The 23,933-nt window shown below is 37.0% G+C and overlaps 1 protein-coding gene across 5 annotated transcripts in view; it reads left to right on the top strand.

Annotated features, from left to right (window-relative positions):
• The window catches only part of LOC124798249 (ataxin-10), a 98,316-nt gene extending 75,571 nt beyond the window's left edge, over positions 1-22,745 (top strand). For 4 of the 5 annotated variants that reach the window (XM_047261567.1, XM_047261570.1, XM_047261568.1 and 1 more), the window contains 4 exons: positions 1,884-2,074; positions 3,576-3,639; positions 12,481-12,700; positions 18,172-18,546. In XM_047261567.1, coding sequence (XP_047117523.1) covers positions 1,884-2,074; positions 3,576-3,639; positions 12,481-12,662 — 437 coding nt within the window. In that variant the 3' untranslated portion in view covers positions 12,663-12,700; positions 18,172-18,546. Of the gene's footprint in view, positions 1-1,883; positions 2,075-3,575; positions 3,640-12,480; positions 12,701-18,171; positions 18,547-20,651; positions 20,869-20,990 lie in introns of those variants that run through there. The other variant, XR_007016928.1, reaches the window with a different exon arrangement.
• Positions 22,746-23,933: the final 1,188 nt, after the last annotated feature.

The following is a 23,933-nucleotide window of genomic DNA, read 5'->3' as shown; positions in this document are numbered from 1 at the left end:
TGTTACCTGAAACAATATTCTTCGCAACTCGTGCTTAATTAATTTCGGCTCCATACATCAGCTAGAAAAGTTTGTTATAAGGATCGTGCTATGAGCACTGTTTTTAAAGAACCAGTCTGATTCAAATTATTTTCATTAAAATGAGTTCGGGACCACCGGTGCACATTTATTTTTACACATTTGCATTACCTTCGGCATTTATGTCTGCAGAGTTGCGTAATTTGAATTTGCCGCTGAGATAATTGTTAAGATGGCGGCAGATAATCGATAGAGACTTTCTATTGTTAGAGCAAATAGGATAAGTATTTGAAACGCTTATTAAACTTTACTTTCGTATTGTGTACTATTTAGACTTCATCAAGCAAACATTTGATTTTTTTTCTAAGGAAAACAGATAAAAACGTGATACCAATCGCTATCGTCAATGGCTGCGCTCCTTGCAGCGGAAAGAAATAATTAACACAGATAATGCTTACTGAGAGAGGAATTAAAGTTACAAATAATTATTCACTCATATTTATAATAATAATGAACTCTATTCTCAAGTAATAATTAACAAATACTTACAATTTCTTAACAGACCTCAGTTTGATATGTGTCTGCAACCTACAAAAGCCATCCAACAAAAAGGTAAAAACAAAGGAAGACAAACGCACATCATTAAAGGAATTTACAATTATCATTGTCTTTGTATGATACACATTGATATGTCCAATTACATCATAAAATATTATATAAATAATTAATATTTATCATAATTTTCATTGTTTTTTATATGTTGAATAGATAATGTTTATAACTGTTAGAGGCATAATTTCCTCTCATCGCACTGTAGCTAAAATTTATCTTGTGGATGTTACATACTCCAATTACCTAAGTGCCCTTCAATCATTGCAGCATATGTACCCAGCAGAAAAGCTGGTCGTACTAATGCATGACAAACAGAAAGTATTATTCTGCTGGGAACCAGGGCATGTGGGAATTTGGGAAAATGAATGAGCAGACTGAGCACTAAGGAGGCCTGCAAAGACATGATGTGACACAATGTGCCATTTCCTTGCTGGCTGTAATTTCGTTCTTGTGTCTGAGATCCATGAAATTGTGGGAGGAGAAGTGGCTGGCAGCAAGGGACAATAAGCTGGAGTTGTTGAAGTCAGCTATCCAGTTGTGACGTACCTGATGCCAGTCACTCAGGCGAGATAAAGTGACCCCAACCTGCCTCCAATCTGGTCATTGTCCCCGAACACATGGTCTCTCTCTCTCTCTCTCTCTCTCTCTCTCTCTCTGTGTGTGTGTGTGTGTGTGTGTGTGTGTGTGTGTGTGTGTGTGTGTGCTCTTAGGGAATTGTTTCTGTTTTTCCTTGTAGTTGAGGTTTTAATCTTTTTTGCCCTTTAACCCCATTTGTCTCGTAACGTTTTAGTACAGGCACTGAAGACTTTGCTGTCATGCGTGTACACCTTCATCATCATTTATTTTTCTGAACCATTTCAGATGAATGCCAGGATATGTCCTTCAGCAATGCCACAACCATTTCACTTCCTCCCTCTTCTCTTAGTGCACTACAGCTCCAAGTGTAATGACATCACTTTTGGAGAAATTGTAAGGGGCTGCAAATTTTCAGCATAAACAGTGCCCATTCATTCTTTGTCACATCGTCATTACAGAAACTGAGATTCTGCTTGCATGTTAGTACAGAACAAGAGGACTCAGATAAGTGACTCTGGGTTATGTGGTGCAAATACTTCAATGGTACTACTCCTTAAGTAACAAACAGACAATAATCTTATGTGAATACACTTTGACAGCTCATTGAAATGCTTTACATGATATGCACATTATAAAGCATTACTTAATTTATTAATAATACAATTGTTTTTGTACAGTTTTACTGAAAAGCATGCACAGTCTGGGACAGGAAGGTGATAATAATTTCTCAGTAATACAGAGGCTATCTGAGTTAGATTTGAAAGGAAAGGACACTGCTCTGCAGCAGCATCCAGCCTTTGGCTTTAAAGTAGACCTTGTACGGCTAATGGGTAATCTTTGTTGGAAACACAAAGAAAACCAACACCAGGTAAGTTTGTTAAGTTATTGTTTGCATATGGTATTCCATGGATAATATGTAGAATAACTTGGTTAATTTATTGAGCAGAAACTCAAATTAATTTGACTCTAAAGGTCATTCACTTCTGTAACTCAATTAAGTTGATTTTGAAGATATCTGTACTTAATAATAAATTTCGTAGTGTCAGCTACAGGATTCATGTGAACATGCTGTACTTTATTTACTATTTTTCCAGTCAGTCATCATATGTCTTTCTTTTTCTGAACTTAAAAATCCTCTCACCTGACAACTTTTGGAGACTTATATGTATTATGGAGTGGCTTAGTGCCTATATACCCAAGAAATTGTCTAATGACTGAAGTTATTATGAAGCTGGCATTAAACAACTTAATTACCAGGTGAGGCCTGCAGGAAGAAAATGAGATGATCATCTCCTTGATAAACTCAGCAGACTTGTGAAATCATTACTCACACACACTCCCAAAATGTGGCCCTGCAATCTAAGGAACATTGTTTACTATGTACTCACATTAAAAGTCTTAATCTGACCAAATACACATTTTTTCCATACTGTACAGAAATTGTCTGCTGGGCTAACTGCTTAAGTCAATCATTTATAACATGTAGGTAAATTTTTAGATGTTTCAGGAGAATATAGAGCCATAGAACAATTTTGAAGGAAACAGTCAGTGGCAGGTCTGCTAGGAATGTCTCATTAATGCCATTATTTAAATTGAGCAAGTGTACAGAAGTTGGGAGTCCAAATTGTTGTAGTTGTGACATCAATTGATTGATACCATTTCTTATTACAATTGAAAGAGTAATTATTACAAGGAAAACTTACATATAGTTATGTGCAGTGTTACTGATACTAAATATTCTGGCTTTTCTCATGCAATTCACGAGGCTGGAAGTAACTCACATGTTTGGGATAGACAGTTCAAAGAATAGAATATTAGAATACATACGAGAAGCAAAGCCACACACATACAGACAAATAACAATTACTCCATGCTCTTCAAGGAAATGAAGAGTGTAATTAATTCTATGGAAAGCAAAAATTTCTCAGGGTTGATATCCTAAATAAATTACTAAAATCCTGTTCTTCAGATATCGGCAGTGTATTCAGTCACATACGCAATACATCGACGTCACCAGGTATATATCCAAAAAATATGCAATTGTCAGACCCATTTTCATGGCAGTTAGGAAGACATACTGATAATTGTCAACCAGTCTCAATGCTTACCTTGTCCTTTAATGTGATGACTGAAGAGAATTGCAGGCAGTGCATGTTTCAGTGGATGGGGAATAGGCTTTGGTTGTTGAAACCACCTAAACATTATGCTTTTTTAGAGGGAACGAGTTAAATATTGATTTTATTGAGGTAAGAGGAGACTGTTGAGAAATAAAATGGATTCTGGGAAAAGGAAAAAAGTTCAATGTCTTAATTTCAGGAGCCCCTCGCATATTATTCTGTTTGTGTATTTGAAGACAACATCTGTTCCAGGTTGTTGAGCTTGAAGGTGTGCAGCTCCTCCTCGATTGCTGTAAAATTGATGCAAGAAATCCATGTATCCTTTATGTTAAGGAATAAATGTATTTCAGTTGTCATACAAATACACAGATTTTCTTAAAATGGTATTTACAAACAGTTAGTGTTATTTATTTGTCAATAGTATACCGTATAATCTTAAATTACAGCAGTACGAAATACATGCTGAGAGTCAATGTTGATCAGAGAATAATAAAAGTTGCCTACAAATTTTTTAATAGATTCATAATTGGGAAAAAAATATGACTTGATTCAGTGTGGCTAGCTCTGTAGAGCAAATGGTTGCATTGTCCATTTGTGCTGTATCACAAAACCTGACAAATCACTGAGAAGATTTAAAAACATTATGTTTTCAAAAGTATTTCAGTATCAGAATTATATTATCTCATTACATGCATACATAAATCATTGATTTAATGTGTAAGAGATTCATCATTATAAATAATGGAACTGAGAAGCCATACATAGTGTGTCAAAAAATCCTTAAAGTAATCTTAATTTACAAACATCAGTACAAATTTATTACATTGCTTTATGAAGAAATCTGTCTCATTTAAAAATTCCATGACTGAGTAATAACATTTTTGTACAAGGATGGCAAGTAATTCTTTTAGTAAACATAGTGTAATGTGGTCCACAGCTCATGGTCTAGCGGCTAGCGTTGCTACTTCTGGATCACGGGGCCTCGGGTTCAATTCCCAGCTGGGTTGGGGATTTCCTCTGCCCGGGGACTGGGTGTTTGTGTTGTCATCATCATCATCATCATTCATGACAGTGGCTAGATTGGATTGTGTACAAAAATTGGACTATGTAAAAATTGAGACTTTGTACAGGCACTGATGACTGCACATTTGAGCACCCCATAAATGGATCATCATCATAGTTCTGTAGTTTAACAGTTTTCATTTATTATAAATTTTCATAGCCAAGTACTTGAGGAGTATGGGAGTAGAGTTTTAATCAGTGAGATAGTAACGTGAAATTGTCTTCGTTTCTTTTATCATACATTTGTATGCCACCCTGTGGCGGGTTTGTGCTTGGCTCCACTGGGCCTCAGCCTTTGCAGCATCTTTTCGCTTCTGTGCTGCATATCTGTCCTCTTGCTATTCTTTTTTCCCCTCCCTTGGGGAACATGTGTGGGACACTTTTGCGAATGTGTTGTGCATTTTCAGTAGCCTGACGTCAGAACAGTGTCTCCACTGTCTTTCATTCCTTCTCTATTTTTCCATTCCCCTTCTCCTATCCCACCCTCACTTTGGTGTTTGAGGTTCCTCTTTTTCTTCTTCCTCCATGTGTGCTTTCTTTGTTCACTTTCTCCTATCCTTCTTCTGCTTCGGCGTTTGAGGTTCCTCTTTCTTCTTCTTCCCCCCTATGCACTCCTGAAGGCCAGCCCAGGCATCTGATGCATAACAGGTGACTGGGTAATGTGCAAGTCCCAGCCCCAGATTGATAGGTAGGGTTCGCATGTACCACTGGTACAGATCAGGCCCGGGGTTGGGTGATTGCCTGAGATGTTGCTTTTCCAAATTTGCAGTTGGTTCCAGTGTCAGGTGTTCAGGAGGTGTGATGTAAGGTGTGAACAAGTGACCTAAGGTAGGTGCATCCGCCATCTGAGGGAGGGGGGGGGGGGGGGGACCCCAGTTGGAAGGAGTGCCCAATCAGAGATGCTGGCAATCACGGGGGATTTTCTCACAATGAGCCAATCATCATCTTCACAGTCTATGTCTACTAAACATAAATTGAATGAGGCTGATGATTCAGAGACCCTTCCAGCTGCACCATGGTCAGTCCTTTGCTATGATAAATCCATTCATTATTTAGAAAGGTGTTGATGCAATTACTGGCCCTGTGAAATCCTGCTCTTCTTTACACAATTTCACTTTGGATTTGGAGACTACTTCTGATTGTCGAGCTCAACAACTGCTTGCAGCTGCACTCCTCCACAGCTATCTTATTCATGTCAAGGCCCATCAAATGCTGAATTCTTCATGTGGTGTTATTCATACTAGGCTGCTCGATGATCTGGCCGAGGCAGAAATCCAAAGGTACCTCTCTGATCAGGGCGTCCTTGCAATCCATCGGGTGATGAAAAAGGTAGAAGCATCCTTAGTGCCCACAGGCAGCACTCTTTTTCTCACATTTGACAGAGTAGTGCTTCCATCAAACAGTGAAGCAGGCTATGAAATTATCACACAATAACAAACAAAAGACCAATGATGAGCAAATGAGAAACGACAATAACAAGACACCTCTCACTGAGTATATTGTCAGAAGTGTCTGCAGAGATCACATTTCACCACATTTTGTGTAAGTGCATGTGAGGTGAAGTAGTAAGTGGAAATTTGTAAAAAACTGAGTGAAAGCAACGCACTAAACAGCAGATGATTGACACACCAACCAGGGACACAAAACAGGATGGAAAGTGAAAGTACAGAAACGTACATAACCTCATAACCTCTACCCTCGAAACAGCTCTCCACAAATACACAATAATTTTCTTCATGGCTAATTTGCAGATGACTTGCTGTCAAAAATCGATGAAACGAGCACTAAAATCAATGTATAATAATACAATTCAGTTAGCGATGTAATTTTAAGGTGAGTGTCCAAACAAAATGAAGCAAATTGCAAATGTTGTATTTCTTAGGCCTGCAGCAGTTAGATTATTACAAATGTGATAAATGTACTTTACAGAAATAAAAATTTGACCCACAGAAGATGACACATTGGTGTTGAAACATGTTTGGGTAAATATAAAAATAAACTAATTGTGTTTGCATAAGGCTGATATCCAAAACAACTCAGTTTTTGTCGGAAACCCTCCTTATGAGTCTTGTTCATTTTAGGTATGTGTCCATAGAATGGTAGTCGTCTTTTTGGATCGTGTCTGTGAGCTTGTCTGTGTATTCGTATCATTCTTTGGTTGGGCTCATCATCCTCCCCCCCCCCCCCCCCCCACCCCCCAAGGGTTTTACGTTCTATTTTTTATTTTTTCTGTCTCTGTGATGGTTGATGCTCTAATTCTGGTCATTTCTGATGTGCAGTATGCTTCTGACAGTTTGACTGTTTTGTGTTGCCTGAGTTTGGCCTGTTGTACTGTATTCATGTGAGTTTTTTACAGTTTATGTTGTTTCTCTGTTCTTTTTATGTTGGCTGCCTTGTTTGAGCCTCCTATTTGTGTAAAGAATGTTTGTTTTTACTTGGAACAACTAAATATCTTGAGAGGTATGCAATGTATGAAAAATTGGTTCAAATTAAAAGTTAATATTTATGAAGGGAACACCAGTCTGTGCTGAATCTGGCCACCACCTGAACCCCCCTCCCACCACAATTATTGCGGGTCAATTTTTTATTTTCAAATGAGAACCACCTCCCCCTGCTCCTTACTGCAGATTTGAATTCTGCACCAGAAAATAGCTAGGGTTTACTAAAAAAATTCTTTTCGCTCATGGTAGATGGTGTTGTAACCAACAAAATTTTGCAATTATTAATTGACTCATTTGATTTTACTTTATATATGCTATAAAAATGCAATTTTTTGTTCTGGACAATTGGTACTTTCGTTAAAAATTTAATTTTGTAATTTTTATTGTACAGAAGAACTTTTACAGTTACACATTTAAATGTATGGTTAATAAACTCCTTTTAGCACTACCCAGGAAAAATGACATGGATATAATAGTTTCCTGTTCCAATCAGGGTGTTCGATTTTGGTATGTCTCCTTGCCTTACACCATTATTGCCTTTCACAAGAAATGCTAAAAATGATGACCTTCCATTTTGATACATTTATTAATTTTTGCTTGGAATTCATGGTCACCATTTAAGAGTGTGACTACTGTAGTTTTTGTACAAGCATTTGTGACATGTTCTATTGATTAATTGGTACTTCTGCATACATTTAGTCTTCAAGATAATGCCACTAGAAAAAATCTGATGATGTAAGGTCAGGTGATCTGGCTGGCCACTCTACTGTACCACTTCTACCAATCCAGTGGCCACTGAAGTTGTGATTTAATGTTCTTGGGCTATTGTGGAATAATGTGCTAGAGAACCCATCTAGTTGAAGTTACACATTCTATCATACTATGAGGGGACATCTTCCAACAGAATCAGTTGTTCATATTTCTATGAGTTACGATATATTTCTCTCTTCAGTGAGCCTGCCAAAAATAAAGGGCCAATTACTTTGTTGCCTATGATGCAGCACCAAATGTTAGCAGACAAAGGATGCTGATTAATCAGGAGTTTTCTGCACTTCAATAATGCATGTGTGCCGTGGTGTGTGAAAGTTGGTTCATTGACGAATGCTGTTTGGAGAAAAAAAAAAAAAAACTGTGGGTCTCTTTGTCATTGCGCAAGTTTTCCAGTTTGAATATAAAAATCATTCCCATGAAGTTCTCAGTGTGGGTGACTTGGCAGGGATAGTATTTTTGATGTTTTAGGATTGCCCAAATAATTGTATGAGCAATTTCTGACTGGTGAGATAAGTCTCAGGTATTCACATGTGGACTACAAGCTGCTGCAGTTAGTGCTGCAATTTGTTTACTACTGTTTCCTGTAAGAATTGGTCTAAAAGTTCCTTTTCTTAGATGCCATATTTCCTTTGGTAGGAAATTGTTTTACAACATGATAAGTTGTTGTAGGAGACTGTGGCATATCAGCAAATCTTGAAGCATAAAGAGCAACAGCAGCATCTCAATTTCTTGCAGTCTTGCCATAAATTAAAATTATTTCAATTCTCTGTTCTACAGATAAAATGTCCATCATTTCAAATGTGCCAGAAAAGTCTTTGTGGAGAGGAATGGTGCTGAGTCATTTGGTGTTCATGCTTATAAAGGTGCTGACACTGTGGGAGGTGCAGGAATTGGGGGGAGGGGAGCTGGCACGAGAGTGCACCACATGTGGGGGTGCTGAGTGATGGGCCATCCATGTGAGAGTTCACTCAGTATGTGTGTATCCATGGCAAGTGCTTCTGTCACTAATTATGAACATTTTTCTTTACAATAGTTGCACACTGTAATCTCCAGTAGCCCTGTAGCAAGAGTAATGGAAAAGAACACACCAAAACCTGTCACTCGGACAGTGAGATCTGAGGGGACTCACTGAAATCAGACATCCTGATGGTGTGGGGATTCATCAAACTGAACTCCGAAGGGAGCAGAAAACTTCATTATGTTAAAAGTATCTTATGTGAAAGACTTTTAAATGTCTAAACATAAAAGTTCTATTGTATAATCAAATTTGCAAAAATAAATTAAATTTTTAACGAAAGTAGCATCTATTCAGAACAGTAGAAGCCTACATTTTTATCATAAATGTAATGCAGAATCAAATGAGTTTGATGTGTAATTTCAAAAACTGGCAAAACTGAATTTTGTTGATTAAATTGCTTTGAGACATGTGGAAAGAAATTCTTTGGGTAAACCATACCTATTTTTTGGTGTAGAATCTGAATCTGTGATTAAAATGGAAGGGAAGGGGGGGGGGGAGGGGGGGCAGGAGTTCTCTTCTGGAAAAAAAAGGAGTTGCCCCCCATAAGGATGTTCAGGGGTTATAGGGGAGGGGGGAGACAGTTTTAGTACAGGCGGATGTCCCTTTGAAAATATTAACTTTTAAACTGGATATTTTTTGCATGTTGCATATATTTCTAAATATCTAGTTGTTCCAAGTTAAAACAAACACCCATATATTCACATAGATACTTGGATTTTTCCATTCTTTTAATATTTCTGTATTTTGTGTGCATGGCGTGTGTAGTGTTGTCCTTCCTTTCTGTTTATAGCATTTTCTCGTATGACATCTGTGGACCTGTTTTGGCAGGGAGTTCATGTAAGTATTCCAGCGCTTCTTGTCTATTGTTGCTGAGTATTGCCATGTCATCTGCAAATGCCAGACATTACATGATTGTTTTGATTACACAGGCCTTTCCTAACAGAATCCCTTTTACTTTCTGTTTTCATTGTTTGATAATTTTGTCCAAGATCACATTGAATAAAAGTGCTGAGAACCCATTTCATTGTCTGACTCCTATATGTATCTCATATGGTTGAGAGTTCTCCCATAAATTTTATTTTGGATGTGGTGTCGCTTGTATGAGTGCCCTATTTTTCCTGTATATTCCGTAGTCTTCTAGTGTGTCAAAGAATTTCTGCCTTTCTATGGCGTTATAGGACTTCTTAATGTTAGCAAATGTGATTACAGTGTTGTTAGTTTGGAAGGTAGGAGACGAGGTACTGGCAGAAGTAAAGCTGTGAGTACCGGGCGTGAGTTGTGCTTCGGTGGCTCAGTTGGTGAGCACTTGCCCGCAAAAGGCAAAGGTCCCGAGTTCGAGTCTCGGTCGGGCACACAGTTTTAATCTGCCAGGAAGTTTCGTGTTGTTAGTTTGTCTGACCTTCAGGAGTGTTTGGAGGTTCAAAATCTGCTCAGTACATGATTTTCCTTTTCTGAAGCCTACTTGTTATTGACCTATCTTTTTTGTCAGCTTGTGCTGCTAGATGAGTAATCTTTTGGACGGAATTTTGTAAGTGACCAGTAATAATGAAAAACTCTCTAGTTATTAGGGTGTCTTGTTGGCTTTTCTGTGCAGTGGCCGGATCAGTACACATTACCATTCCTATGGTATTTTCTCTGTAATCCATATTTCTGTGAGAATTTTATGAATTTTCTTTGTGATATTTTGATCTTTGAGTTTCCAGATCATGGCACTAATGCCAACTCCTACTGAGACTCTGTTGCTATTAAATTGTTTTATAACCTCATCTGTCTCTGTGATTGAGGGTGGATTCGAACCTGGATTTGGTATCATTTTTGTGAATTTTAACATTTTCGTATGCTTCTTACAGTTGAGGAGTTTATCAAAGTATATTTTGAGAATTTTTCAGAGTAGTATTTGTTTCTAGAGACCTATCGGTTCTTTTAAAGCAGATATTTGGGTGCTGATAAACTTTTATATTTTCCCTGAATATTCTGTAGGAATTTCTCAATATTCCTCTTGAAGTCTTCCTCAGTTATGTTTACTCTGCTTTATTTATATGCTCTTTTAACTCCTCTAATATAATCTGAAGATTGTTTGAGAATTGTGTGAAAATCCTGCCATGTAGAATGTTGTTGTAGATTCTTCGTTCATTACCCTAATCACAAGTTTGTTCCACCATCTGTGTTTAAGTTTCCTGGGAGGTTGACCCCAGTTAATTGCCTTCTGAGCTGTGATTGCAAGGTCTGTCCATTTTGATTAACTTCATCAATAATTTTGTTTGTTGATTTTGAAGTATTCATGGTCTGGTCTTATTTTGTTCTGTGTTGTCTTTCCATTTATGGGAATTGCCGTAATATTTATTTGTGGCAAGTGATGGCTACAAACTCAAAGACTCTACGAACCTTTTGCATGTTCTCATGTTCAAAATTTTCATTGTATTTTTTATTTGCTTTTGCTAGATGATCTAGTTGGAATTCCCCCCCCCCCCCCCCCCTTTTTTTAGGGGGAGGGTCATCTTCCATGGTGTGTGTTTTTATAGTGGCTTTTGAAATTGCATTGCTATAAATTTTAAATTAAAATGTCGACAATAATTTGATATGTTCTGCATCCCTGTTTGTGCGCTTGTGCACTGTATGTGATCCTGTGATTTGCTTGTACTTTTTCTCTTTGCCTAGTTGTGCATTGATGTCTCCTAATACAATTTTAACATGTCTTTCTAGTATTTTGTTTATTTCTTCCATGTCTTCCCAAAAGTCTTAGACTTCTTGCAATTTCTTTCTGTTGTGATCATTTGTCAATGGATGTGTGTTGATGATTGTATCTCTTTTGTTTTGTGATTTGAATGTTACTGTGGATATCCTTTCTGATATTGAATTGAAATCTGAGATGCTGTCTGTGACTAATTTTTGTATGAAAAATCCTATGCCAAGCATTGTTAGTGTTTGCCTTCTGACAGCTGGTTTTCCTTTGCATACCCTGTAGTTTTCTGTGTTAAAGTGGTTTTCATCTGTGAAACATGTCTCTTGGGTTCAGAGGATGTTGATGTAAAATTTTTCTAGTGTATCAGTAAGCTGTTTAAGTTTGACTAGTTTGATCAGTGTATTCGTGTTGAGTGTTCCAGTATAGTGTTTGTGACGAGGTTTTGAGAAGCACTGGCTCTTCTTGTTTTAGTGATGTTCCTGATCCTCCCAGGATCTGATAACAAGGAAAAAGCCCAGTACATTTACTGGGACATGAGGTAGTGGATATCATTCCTAGTGTTCCACCACAGCATTTTCAACTTAAAGGTAGTTGTGGCAATGTAGTTGGAGATCACAGTGGTTAAAAGAATTGATTCTTTAGATCAAGACATATTTGTAGCAGCTACACCAACTTGGTGAACAGAAGCTGACCACTAGCCTCTGGATGCCATTACACACACTACTGGGTTTAGGACTGTGTTAGTAATTGGTCTGCCTTGGATATTTAATTTCCCCAGGACCACCAATATCTGGCAGGCTTTCTCCTTCCCGCCACTTTGGGAGGTGCCTGATGGGATATCTAACAACCCCACATGGGCACAGGATAGTTTTATGTTACACGATAGTTATACGTCACCACTATTTTATTTCACAGCTTTAAGGATAAACTTGTTTTTCTACTAAACAATTTTCTTTCATGGAATGGCATGCTGAGAACACACAATGGCAGAAATGATGCTTTGCTATAAACATGTTATGTTAACTGAAATACACACAGCTGTAACGATACTGTTTATTAAGTATGTTCACTGCAGTTGAGAAGAAATTGAACAGGGGATGTATATGACCGTAATCTGTGTGTGCTGTTGTTAAACTCATGCTTAAGAGGAAAAAAAAAATTAAAATCCTTAATGTTCATTAGTTGTGATGCAGTGGGCTATCCTTGCAATTCGTAATTTGTGTGAAGATAATAAGGAATGCCAGGAAGTCATTGCAGGAATGACAAAGAAGGGTGAAATTGATGCAATAACACTGAACCAGATTGGCCTCACTCTCCATTCAGGAGCTGATGGTGGGGTTGGCATTGCGCCACTGCCTCGTTGAATTCACAACATACTTTTAGGGACGTGGCTAATTATTTGGTAAGTTTAAAACAAATTATGTATATTTAAATAGCATAATGTTATGTGTGAATTTTTATAATAGAACTATGAACTGAAGTTGGATGTCACATTCAACCCCAGCAATACCAACAAATTTTCCATAACATGTATTACCAAGAGAGAGTGGGGTACTTAATGCCCATAAAAAAATAAAAATAAAAATTAAAAAACCAAAAAAATTAAAGCGAAAACAAATTTTTGTAATTGATGTTAACTTTTATCAACATCATTTGAAATTATCTTTTCACACGATCTTAGCAGTTCCAACACATTTTCTGTAAAGTGTGTGCCGACAGGAGGGGTTCCTTATGACCACTGCAGAAAAAATTATAAAAAGTAGAGATTTCATTAATTGTTGTTGAGTTATTTTCACAGCATACTATTTAAAGATATATACACAAGTAAGAAGCATCCAGAACTTGAAAATAGGAATATGACATTTGTTGCAGAAAGTCACATTTGCTACTAAGACTTAAAATTTTCGGTCATGTGTTACAAAAAATTCAAAACAATTATGGAATATGCTATAAGAAATCATTGAAAGCAATAAATATTTTTAAAATTTTAAAATATAAATTATACGATTAGATTACAATATTTTCGAAGGGTGTGAATAAAGCAACCCCCTCTCCCCACCCCCACCCCAGTATTGTGAGGGTTAAATTACTGTCTTTCAGTTTTGTGAAGTACAGTTAAAGATGAAGAATTAATTAATTAATTAATTAATTTTTTTCTGCAAACAACAACTTGGCTGGACTTGCAGAAGCGCACCTTTAATTGTGTACATTTGCATTACAGTCATGTCAAGAATATGTGAGAGATACATATAATCTCTGAAATAAAGAGAACATTATGTTAATCATAACTAGTGCATAGTACCCTGAAAATATTAGCATGCACACATTTCAGTCAAACAATTTTCTTTGCAAATATCAGAAATTGATCAACTTCATGAGTTCTCAGTTCTGATATAAATCTTATTATCTTCCCTTTAAACTGCTAAATTGGTAGGTTCCTAATACATTGAGATGTTAGGATTTGATTGATTTATTCTTAGAACACTTTTACATATTTCTATGGGCCATTTTCCAGTGGTTATGAGTGTACCTTCGTGGGAGTACAAAGACACACTGTTTATGTACCCCCATGATGACAGACTCATAACCACTGGCAAATGGCTCTGGTGGCCAAAACAGGTTCTGATGATCAAAAACAAAAGTGCAACTGGTGCTGCTATTTGCTTCCAAGGAATGACATCGTCATATTTGTTCTTGATATTGTGCATGTGGCACACGTCACACTCTAGGTAGTTTCACAATTATCTTTATACAATAATACTATAAAATAAGTGGTAGTAGAGTCATAATTTCAAGTTTTCTGAGTACCATCTGTGTACTATCCTAAGTGCCACTTTCTGTAATTTAAAAACATTACTTCTATGTATAGGATGGTTCAAAAAGAGCAAAGGTTTTGATATATCAAAGTAAGAAGTTTATTAGTACAAAAAACACAAACAAAATACATAAACATATTCATGTAACATTCCCATTTCATGTATGAAAAATGAGATGCTTACAACCGCCTCTACTGTGCTGTCATGCAAGAACACTGTCCATGAAATTTATATGACTGCACTAAAAGTTTCAACATCCATTTGGCTGACTTCAAGTCGTGGATGTTTTCTGGGTTTATTGATATACAGCACTGGCTTAAGATGACTCCAAAGGAAAAAGTCACAAAGAGTTAAGTCACATGGTGTTGGTGGCCATTGATGATCAGCATTGCACAAAATGAGGTGATCCGGGAACTGCTTATAGAGAAACATAATTGTTTTTGTGGGAAGTATGGCAAGTGGCACCATCATGCTGAAACCACAACTCTTAAATATCCATTCCATCCAAATGAGGCCACAAAATTCCCTTATAATTGTACAGTATCAGTTTCCATTGACTGTCACATCCTGTTCTACATCAACTTGAAAAAACGAGGGCCAATGATGCTGCCCAACCAAAAGCCGCGCCAAACTGCGTTTCCCTTTCTTGGATTATGCAAGGATTTTCTGACACACACATATGGCTGATCTGCTTATTTACATCATTTTCTTCACTGAAGATGATTTTGTTTGTGAAGCTTTCGTCCTCTCAGAACCCAGTCAACAAACGATTGTCTGTTCTCATGAGCCAACCGTTCCAGCTGCTGCGTCAGCTGAATTTTGTAGGGATGGTAATGGAGATCATACTGGAGAATTCTCTGTACTGAAGAAAAGCTTAAGCCCAATTGTTGGGAATGGTGACGAATTGATTTCATTGGGGTAACAGCCACACTGTCATGAACCACCACAATGATCGGTCAAGGATTTTTAAGATTCGCTGTTGAACCTGTCTCAAAATAACTTTTTCATAAGCCTGCGAGCTGTTGATTCATTTGGTTCCTCATTACAACAAAGTCACCTGACACTGCTGCCTAACTTTCTCCATTCTGATAAAACTTTCTCATGATTAGCATATGTTGCACACAAGTGAACTGCTCCAAGGTTAGACACTGAATGTGAGAAATTCAAACTGAGTCAGCAATTGGAATGTTCCTGGAAATGGAAACGGAAACAAAAATTTGCCAATCATTTCAATACCAATTCTCTTTTTGAACCATCCTTCCTTTCATGACCCCACATAACGGCACCCTCCGTTATGTGATTACATATTGAGGGATAATAAATAACTCTGAGAACAAATATGCTGTTACCAATTTTGCATACCTCCATCTCTAAATGATTACCTCAAAACAATTTGGAATTGGTTGTCATCCCAAGGAAATTAACAGCAGTTACATTCTTCCATTAATATAAGCTTCTATGAAATATATAGGTTATGTACTTCGTCTTGGTTGATTCAACCGCAACAGTAGTTTTCTCTACTTCATATTGATACTTTGCTATTTTTTCTGATGTTATAAAGTGTCAAGATAATCTGCATCTACTGATCGTGTAATATAATGGCACCTTCTACTCACAAGTTATTAACATAAATAATATTGAATCCAGTATAGAACCTTGACAGACACTAATTTGCTCTGTAGGCACACTCTGTGCTGTTAATTTCAACAATTTGCATTTTTATTAAGATTTCATCCATTTAATGGCATATTCTATAATTCTATAGAAATGTACCTTGTTCAATAGTATTTCATGGAACACAGTTTCAAAAGTTTTTGATAAGTCAAAAAGCCTGTTTTGTACTCTTAATAACTAATATGTTTTCAAATTGCTTATGTTTGGAAATGACAGACATCTTTAACTGTGTTAAAACCTGATCTAAAAACAAATTGGCCATTGTAGTTGATTTTATTTGTACAAGTTTGTCTGTTTAGTATGGCTCCCATCATTTTTGCCAACATAAGGGTAAATGGCACAGCTGATAGTTGTCAGAGGCTACTTTCCTTGTGGTCTGGAATAATGTTTGCATACTTCAGTGCCCATAAGAACTGAACTTGCAAAAGACCTGTACATGCATGTACTATATGTGCAAGCAGTCCTGCTGGATAAACTCGTTCACATTTTAATGCTGCTGAATTTAAGCCATAAATGTCAGTAATGACGTAGTTTCTTCTTTTCAATATTATGAAAACACCTTGCATCTCAGTCAGTCTAAAGTTAAATGTTACTTTTTGGCTTTGTGGTGTTTTCCAAAAAGAACTTGTGATTCATTATTATGTTGCAATAGTTGATCTAGACATTTTAAATTTTTGATGTAGAAGTGAAGGATAATGTTATTTAGGGATAAATGGTGTTTGTTTCTTTTTAATTTAAAATATCTTAATGAGTGTGTTTAGAGATAGGAACTATACGTAGCAGAAAGAATCCAGCATTATATATGAAACAAACACAAAATGGAGTAGGAAACTTTGTGAATTCAGGTATTTTAGAAAAGAAGGATAAAGGAAAATTTTTAACACGTGGGAAAGGAGCAGGTAGAACTCAAGGTTGAAAGAGATGGTCCAGCCAGGAGGGTAGATGGACGGGGTACATACTGTGCTTGTTATTGTCTCAGAAAGTGATTGCAGAATAGTTTCTTAGAGTGTGGTATGTGCATTCTATTGTGTGTGCATTGGACATGCCATTATTATTTAGATCTCAAATCCAGATGCCATGTACATATTTTTTCTTTTTTTTTCAAACTGTGATGTAATATTCTTTTGTATTCTGTTGCTTGACATAAGGTTTTTGCATGTAATGCCCCTTAAACTCTCTTACTACCAGAACATAATATTGTAGCTAATCTTCATATTAAACTAATACCATGTGACTATACGGCAAAATTTGAGCTGCAACTGAGCAAAATAGTACGTTAGTTAAGGCATCAGACTAGTCTTTTGAAAGATTGGGGGTTCAAATCCCCCATCTGGCCATTAAAATGTAGGCTTTCCACAATTTCATCGAATTCCTGAAGGTGACTTTCAGGATGTATCCTTTGAAAAAGGACAGGGCTGTTTCCCTTCCCCATACTTGTCAAATTTGAGCTTTTGCTCCATCTCTCTCTGTCAAGGATATGATGTTAACCCCAATTTTTCTTTCTTCCCTCAGTTACATCATCAACAAAACTTAATCCTTCAAGAGGCCACCTGTGAGAGTAGGTACATATGGCATTGGCTTACAGTGTCAAGTATTTCTTTGTAATGATGTAACGATCATATGGTTTCGAGTAATATTTCGTGGGCACAAAAAAATGTGTGCTGTGAAGACCCAGTATGCTTTGCAGCATGAGAGAAGGGTCCTTGCTTCATTATTCAATCTTGGTGATTTGTCCTGGTAACAGTGGTTCAGAACTCTGTGACGAGAAACTCACAGCTTACTTTGTATCTGCTGACAGTTTTCACATGGTTGGTTTACCTTTTAACCTTTAACCTCCCCCCCTCTCTCTCTCTCTCTCTCTCTCTCTCTCTCTCTCTCTCACTCACTCACTCACTCACTCACACACACACACACACACACACACACACACACACACACACACACATTCCCAAAGAGGGAACTAGTAGTTCTAGGAGCCAGCTAGTGTGCATTTCCGTATGTATTTATTGACTGTAATTCGCTTTTCGTTCTTGACATCTCTCACAATTTATTAAAATGTGTAACTTCTCTTTTTAAAAAAATTAAGGATAAGTGATGTAGCAGTTATGTCACTGGACTTTATAAATGAAGATCAAGTATCCAAGTATGACCATCCAGATATACCTAATTTTCCTGTACTAAGGTGGTTACATGCCAAGCTAGTTCCTTTTACAAAGCAGAGAGCAATTTCGCCCTTCATACTTGTCCAGCTGAGCTATTGCCTCATTTATAATGACTGCAGTATCCATAACAGGTTCCTGCCTTTATTATCAGACACCAAACAACTGAGGGTATTGTCCAAAGATTTTTATTTTGAAAATATCCTACTTTCTTTTCTTTACAGGATGATGCCAGGCCACTAAGTGTGTCCTTAAATGGCAGCTGGAGATGGTCAGGTAAATGACTTGTATCGTAACGCCCATCATACATCTTGTCATGTTTGAGCCAAAATCTGATTCTCCAAATAATATATTTTGGGAATTCCTTTGCTAAATGCTGAACAAATGGTTAATATGAACTGCAGATCATATTTAGGCTGAGAATCATGTTATGACTGTGTCATAAATAACACTATTTCTTGCAGTGCAAGTTTTCATAATCATTCCTGTGCACACTGTCAGCTGGGCACCTGATATAATGTTATTTCACTGGATGAAATGTAATAGCAAGCATTCTGATTTATGTGCGATGTTCTTAGAATAAATTGGACTGTTTCTCAGTGTCAGTGTTTCCTTTGTTTTCATACAAATCCTCCTGTAGACTGTGAATGTTTACACAAACTGGTGCATTATTAGTAAACACCAGATGACTGAGAATGATATGGACAGCACGCAGGTAGATGAGGGAAGACTTTGGCAACCAAGAAACTGCCTGTTGTTGTAAATGGTACAGTCATTTGCAGTGACAAGCTAGAATATATGCCTCTATATTTAGACTCAGATCATTAAAGCATAGACTGCTGAACAAGTAGGACACACACTGGGCTTAATCAAGACAAAGAGGATTGGAAAACATAATAAAAATCACATTATAAATAGGTAAATGCAATAGACACCATGTAAATACTGTTCCATTATGTAGTAATTTAAGGGGCAAACTTACTGAACTCCAATACTGGCTGGACAAAATACACTGCAGCATTCTGTGGGATAATGAATACTGCATCCAAAGCTCGGAAATAGACTTATTTCTATCCTTTGGCTACACATCAATCACAATGAGTAATAAATATAAACATCAGTCACTGATTAGGCCTGTGGCCTATTCCAAGTTGCCATTTGCTGCCTACAAGCAGTACAAAGAACACACTATGGTTGTGGGATGTGTGATCGTGTCGCAAAATCCTCCAGCCATTATTTCCAGCAGATGAACCTTGATGATGCCACTGCTTCTTTATTCATGCAGCTCCTCATTTGGCCTCAGGATGATGAGTAGACCCCATTCCAATCGCCCATGCCTACAAAAATCTGAGGAGGTACTGGGAACGGAACCTTTCCGTGCTGAAATCAACAGTGCTAACCATTTGGCTTTGAAGGTGGTCACAATGAGTAATGAGTCATTTTTTCTTCTACTGTTATAGCTTGTCTTCTGAAATTGTTATGGATTGTTTGACAAATTTCGTTAGCAAATGTGTATGTTGTGAATGTGCAATTGAAATGCCTATCTTCTTGAAGAGATACCTGTCAGATGATTATGGATTTTGATTTTATTATTGACAATATTAATTTCTATGATGGTGGTCAGATTTTTAAGGACTTTCCTTCAAATACTACAGTATTTTTTGTAGAAAGCAAGTAATGTCAGATCTTGAGTTATTATGGCCTTTCTACAGTCAAACCTCCATATAACGATTACTAATACAATGACAAACCTGGGTTACAACAATAATTTTATATGGCCCTGGGTGATTTTCTGTATGTTTTATGTAAATTACCCCTCATTACAACAACGAAGTGAAATTAGCAACACCCTGTTAGAATGAAGACAAAATTTTGAGGAATTTACTATTTCCTACTTCTAAGATGTTCACTACAGTGGTAGGTACTGTTTACTTAGCTACTAGACTTTCGGCGCTTTATTTTATCAGAAGCTTCGCTACAAACTACAGTACTGTATTTATTCTAGTGGTAAAGGGGATAGCGTACAGCTGCTGGCGAGCTGTGCTGAGCGGCAAATGTCAAAGGGCTCCTTTGTTTGAGTGAGTCCATTGTTGAGCTTCAGTAGCAGACAGAAGTGTTTTGTTAGGCTGATACACAGCTTATCTCTGTGATTTTTGCAATCTGTGAATGTTTTTAGGTGATGTAAATGCTTTAGACTTCACTAAGATTTGAACAATGGCTGGAACTTGGAAACAAATAAGGTTGGAGGCAAAAATGGAGGTTTTCCATGACATTGATAATGGAATGAAACAAGTAGATGTGATGAGAAAGTATGGTCATGCACAAGCTACATTCCCTAAAAAAATGAAAATAAATTGAAGAAAGTTTTTTAGATGGCAAATTTAACAATTAAAAAAAAAAAAAAAAAAAAGAATAAAGACAGCTGCTGCTTATGATGTGGACAGTGCTACACTGTGGAGGTTTAATGAGATATGTGCACAGAATGTACCAATTAATGGTCTGTTGATATATCAAAAAGCCTTAGATTTCATTAAGTTGCATGGTGATTCTAATTTTAAGGCAAGTAATGGATGGTTGCAAAGATTTAAGGACACGCATGGGATCATTTTTAAAGTGATTTCAGGAGAAGAAAAATCAGCACCTTTAGGTGATGCAGAATTTTGGAGGAAAAACAACCGAACTATCAGAAAAATATTGTCCTCAGAACTTGTACAACACGGATGAGACGGGATTGTTTTATCAACTGATGCCAGAGAAGACGATGGCCTTTAGAGGAGAAAAGTGTAAAGGAGGGAAGCAGTCTAAAGTACACCTAACTGTTCTTCTCTGCAGCGATGCGTCAGGGACACATAAATTGACACCACTGGTGATCAGACGATCAGCAAGCCAACGGTGCATCAAAAATGTAAAAAGCTTACCAGGTAAGAGGGTGCATACAGTTTATTTTACCTTCTTTTAATTTATAAGTTAATTCAGTCCAGCATGGCTTCAGCTGTAATGTTTTGCTACAGTTGTATTGTAAATGTGATTTATTTTATTGCAGTCAATTACAAGACAAATCCGAAAGCATGGATGACGCCTACTCTTTTTAGCAAGTGGTTGCTTTTGCTTGATAAAGAGATGTCAATGAAGAATAAGAAAACTGCATTGCTGGTGAATAATTGTAGTGCGCATAACATGCCGGCGTTGAAGAATGTTGAACTATGCTACTTTCCCCTGAACTGTACTTTGACTCTTCAGCCACTAGATATGGGGATAATTAATAACTTTAAGACAAAATACCATTCACATTTAGTTAAACACGTGATTGCAGACATTGAAAGAAAGGTGAGCAATCCATACAGTTTCAATGTGAAGCAGGCTTGTGACATGATTGCTAGCTCCTGGAACAGTGTACAGCTGACTGTGATTGTGAACAGCTGGAAAAGTGCAAGAATTTCTGAAAGTGAAGATGTTGGTGAGAATGTTGTGGTGGATGAAATAACGCAGGATGACATTCAAAGTGATCCGGAGATTTATTCAGCAGTTACTGGAAAAACCATAAATGCTTCAGTAGTTGAATACTTGTCAGTGGATGATGAAGCGTTGGTGTTTGAAGCATATACTGACAAATCTATCATTGAGGAGTTAAATGATAATTAACCTGTTGAAGATTGTGATGACAACAGTGACCTGATAAGTGCAAATCGCCCTCGTCTGGTGTAGCTAATAGGTCAGTTGGAAACCATTCAGCAAGTAGCATCTTAGAGCCCCAGTCTTTCAGCGCAGCAGTTGATTGGGTTAGAGGAGATAAGACAACGTACACCAAAGTAAGATATTGTACAGATACAGTGTTGATAAAAGAAGTGACCAAAATGTTTCATTATTTGTCTTTTAATGTTATTTTTCTTCAGAAAAGTACTACAGTAATCTACTTCTCGGCCACAAAAACATGGCTCCCTGCTCCGAGTCACAATAACAAAACCTCATTATAACAATAACCCTTGTGCAACAATTTAATTTTCATGGTCCCATGAAATTAGTTATATCGAGGTTTGACTGTATAAATTTCCATTTTACTGTTACATGATAATTTAATCCCTTTAGTTATTCACAGGTTACACTTTTGTTCGACAACTTTTAAGCAAACATGCTTTCAAATATTGACACACATTTACTATTTAAAATACTGAATTTCACATTTGCCTCTCTTTGCATATACAAACTCATTCCACTTCTCTTAAGTTATTCTTAAAACATTGTAACATGGTGTCATGAATAAGCCTCAGTGCTTTGTATGCAGATGCCTTTATTAATTGTGCATCATAATCAGATAGTCCCTTAACAGTTCGGTAAACATTAAGTGTTTTAACATGTGTACTGTCTATAGGAATGTAACCAATCAGGGTGCTACTATCTTGCTGCACACGAGTTGGAAAATTCACTACTGAGTTCAGATTGAAACAGCTAAATTTGATACCAGTTCATTCTTCCTGTCAGAAGCCTTTAAAAATCAGAATACCCCTGCTTTTCCTTGCAAATAGAACTCTTGATGATGGCACTTTCTGAGAGTGCCTTAAAATTACAGTTATACTTTAAGTGTATAAAAAGGGCCCATATCAGTAGTCCCATTATGCCAAAAAAATAGAGAACTGTATACTTACATATATTTGAAAATATGGAAAACCAGTTCGTATTCAGAATGAACTTATCAGCCTTAAAATAAGTTGAAAGCATGCTAACAGCAAGCCATAATGGTTATGAAAGTTGATTAACCACCAGGGATATTCTTATATACTTAATTAAAGCTTCTGATTCTGTATCACACTATATTTTTATGAAGATAATAAAACATTATGATGTTGTAGGTAAGTCACTTTATTTAATTAGATCCTTTACAGGTAATAGGCACAGTTAGTTTATGTTAATAGGCAGAGAACAAAACTCATGAAAATCCCACAGGACTCGGTACTTGAGGTCTTCCACTTTATTGCTTCTGTTAACGACTTTGAGGTTCGCCGATGACATTGTAATTCTGTCAGAGACAGCAAAGGACTTGGAAGAGCAGTTGAACGGAATGGACAGTGTCATGAAAGGAGGGTATAAGATGAACATCAACAAAAGCAAAACGAGGATAATGGAATGTAGTCGAATTAAGTCTGGTGATGCTGAGGGAATTAGATTAGGAAATGAGACACTTAAAGTAGTAAAGGAGTTTTGCTATTTGGGGAGCAAAATAACTGATGATGGTCGAAGTAGAGAGGATATCAAATGTAGACTGGGAATGGCAAGGAAACGTTTCTGAAGAAGAGAAATTTGTTAACATCGAGTATTGATTTAGGTGTCAGGAAGTCGTTTCTGGAAGTATTCGTATGGATCGTAGCCATGTATGGAAGTGAAACATGGACGATAACTAGTTTGGACAAGAAGAGAATAGAAGCTTTCGAAATGTGGTGCTACAGAAGAATGCTGAAGTTTAGATGGGTAGCTCATATAACTAATGAGGAGGTATTGAATAGGATTGGGGAGAAGAGAAGTTTGTGGCACAACTTAAGTAGAAGAAGGGATCGGTTGGCAGGACATGTTCTGAGGCATCAAGGGATCACCAATTTAGTTTTGGAGGGCAGTGTGGAGGGTAAAAATCATAGAGTGAGACCAAGTGATGAAAACACTAAACAGATTCAGAAGGATGTAGGTTGCAGTAAGTACTGGGAGATGAAGAAGCTTGCACAGGATAGAGTAGCATGGAGAGCTGCATGAAACCAGTCTCAGGACTGAAGACCACAACAACAACAACGAATTCTTAAAGTCACTTCACTATTAGGTCTACCTATTTTTAAATCCTTTACATCTGAATAAACACACAAAGGTAAGTACATCTGAAAAGAACTCCAAGGGACACAAAAAATAATTACATGCATCCATAGTAAGCTACTACTTACAGCTACAAAATTATTTTCTTCTTTAGACACATGTAACGTAGAGTAAGCCTTCATGTTATGTAAAG

This window comes from Schistocerca piceifrons, chromosome 5, assembly GCF_021461385.2.
Source record: "Schistocerca piceifrons isolate TAMUIC-IGC-003096 chromosome 5, iqSchPice1.1, whole genome shotgun sequence".
NCBI classification, from domain to species: domain Eukaryota; kingdom Metazoa; phylum Arthropoda; class Insecta; order Orthoptera; family Acrididae; genus Schistocerca; species Schistocerca piceifrons.
The sequence above is the reverse complement of the archived record's forward strand: the minus strand, read 5'-3'. Positions and strand labels throughout refer to the sequence as shown.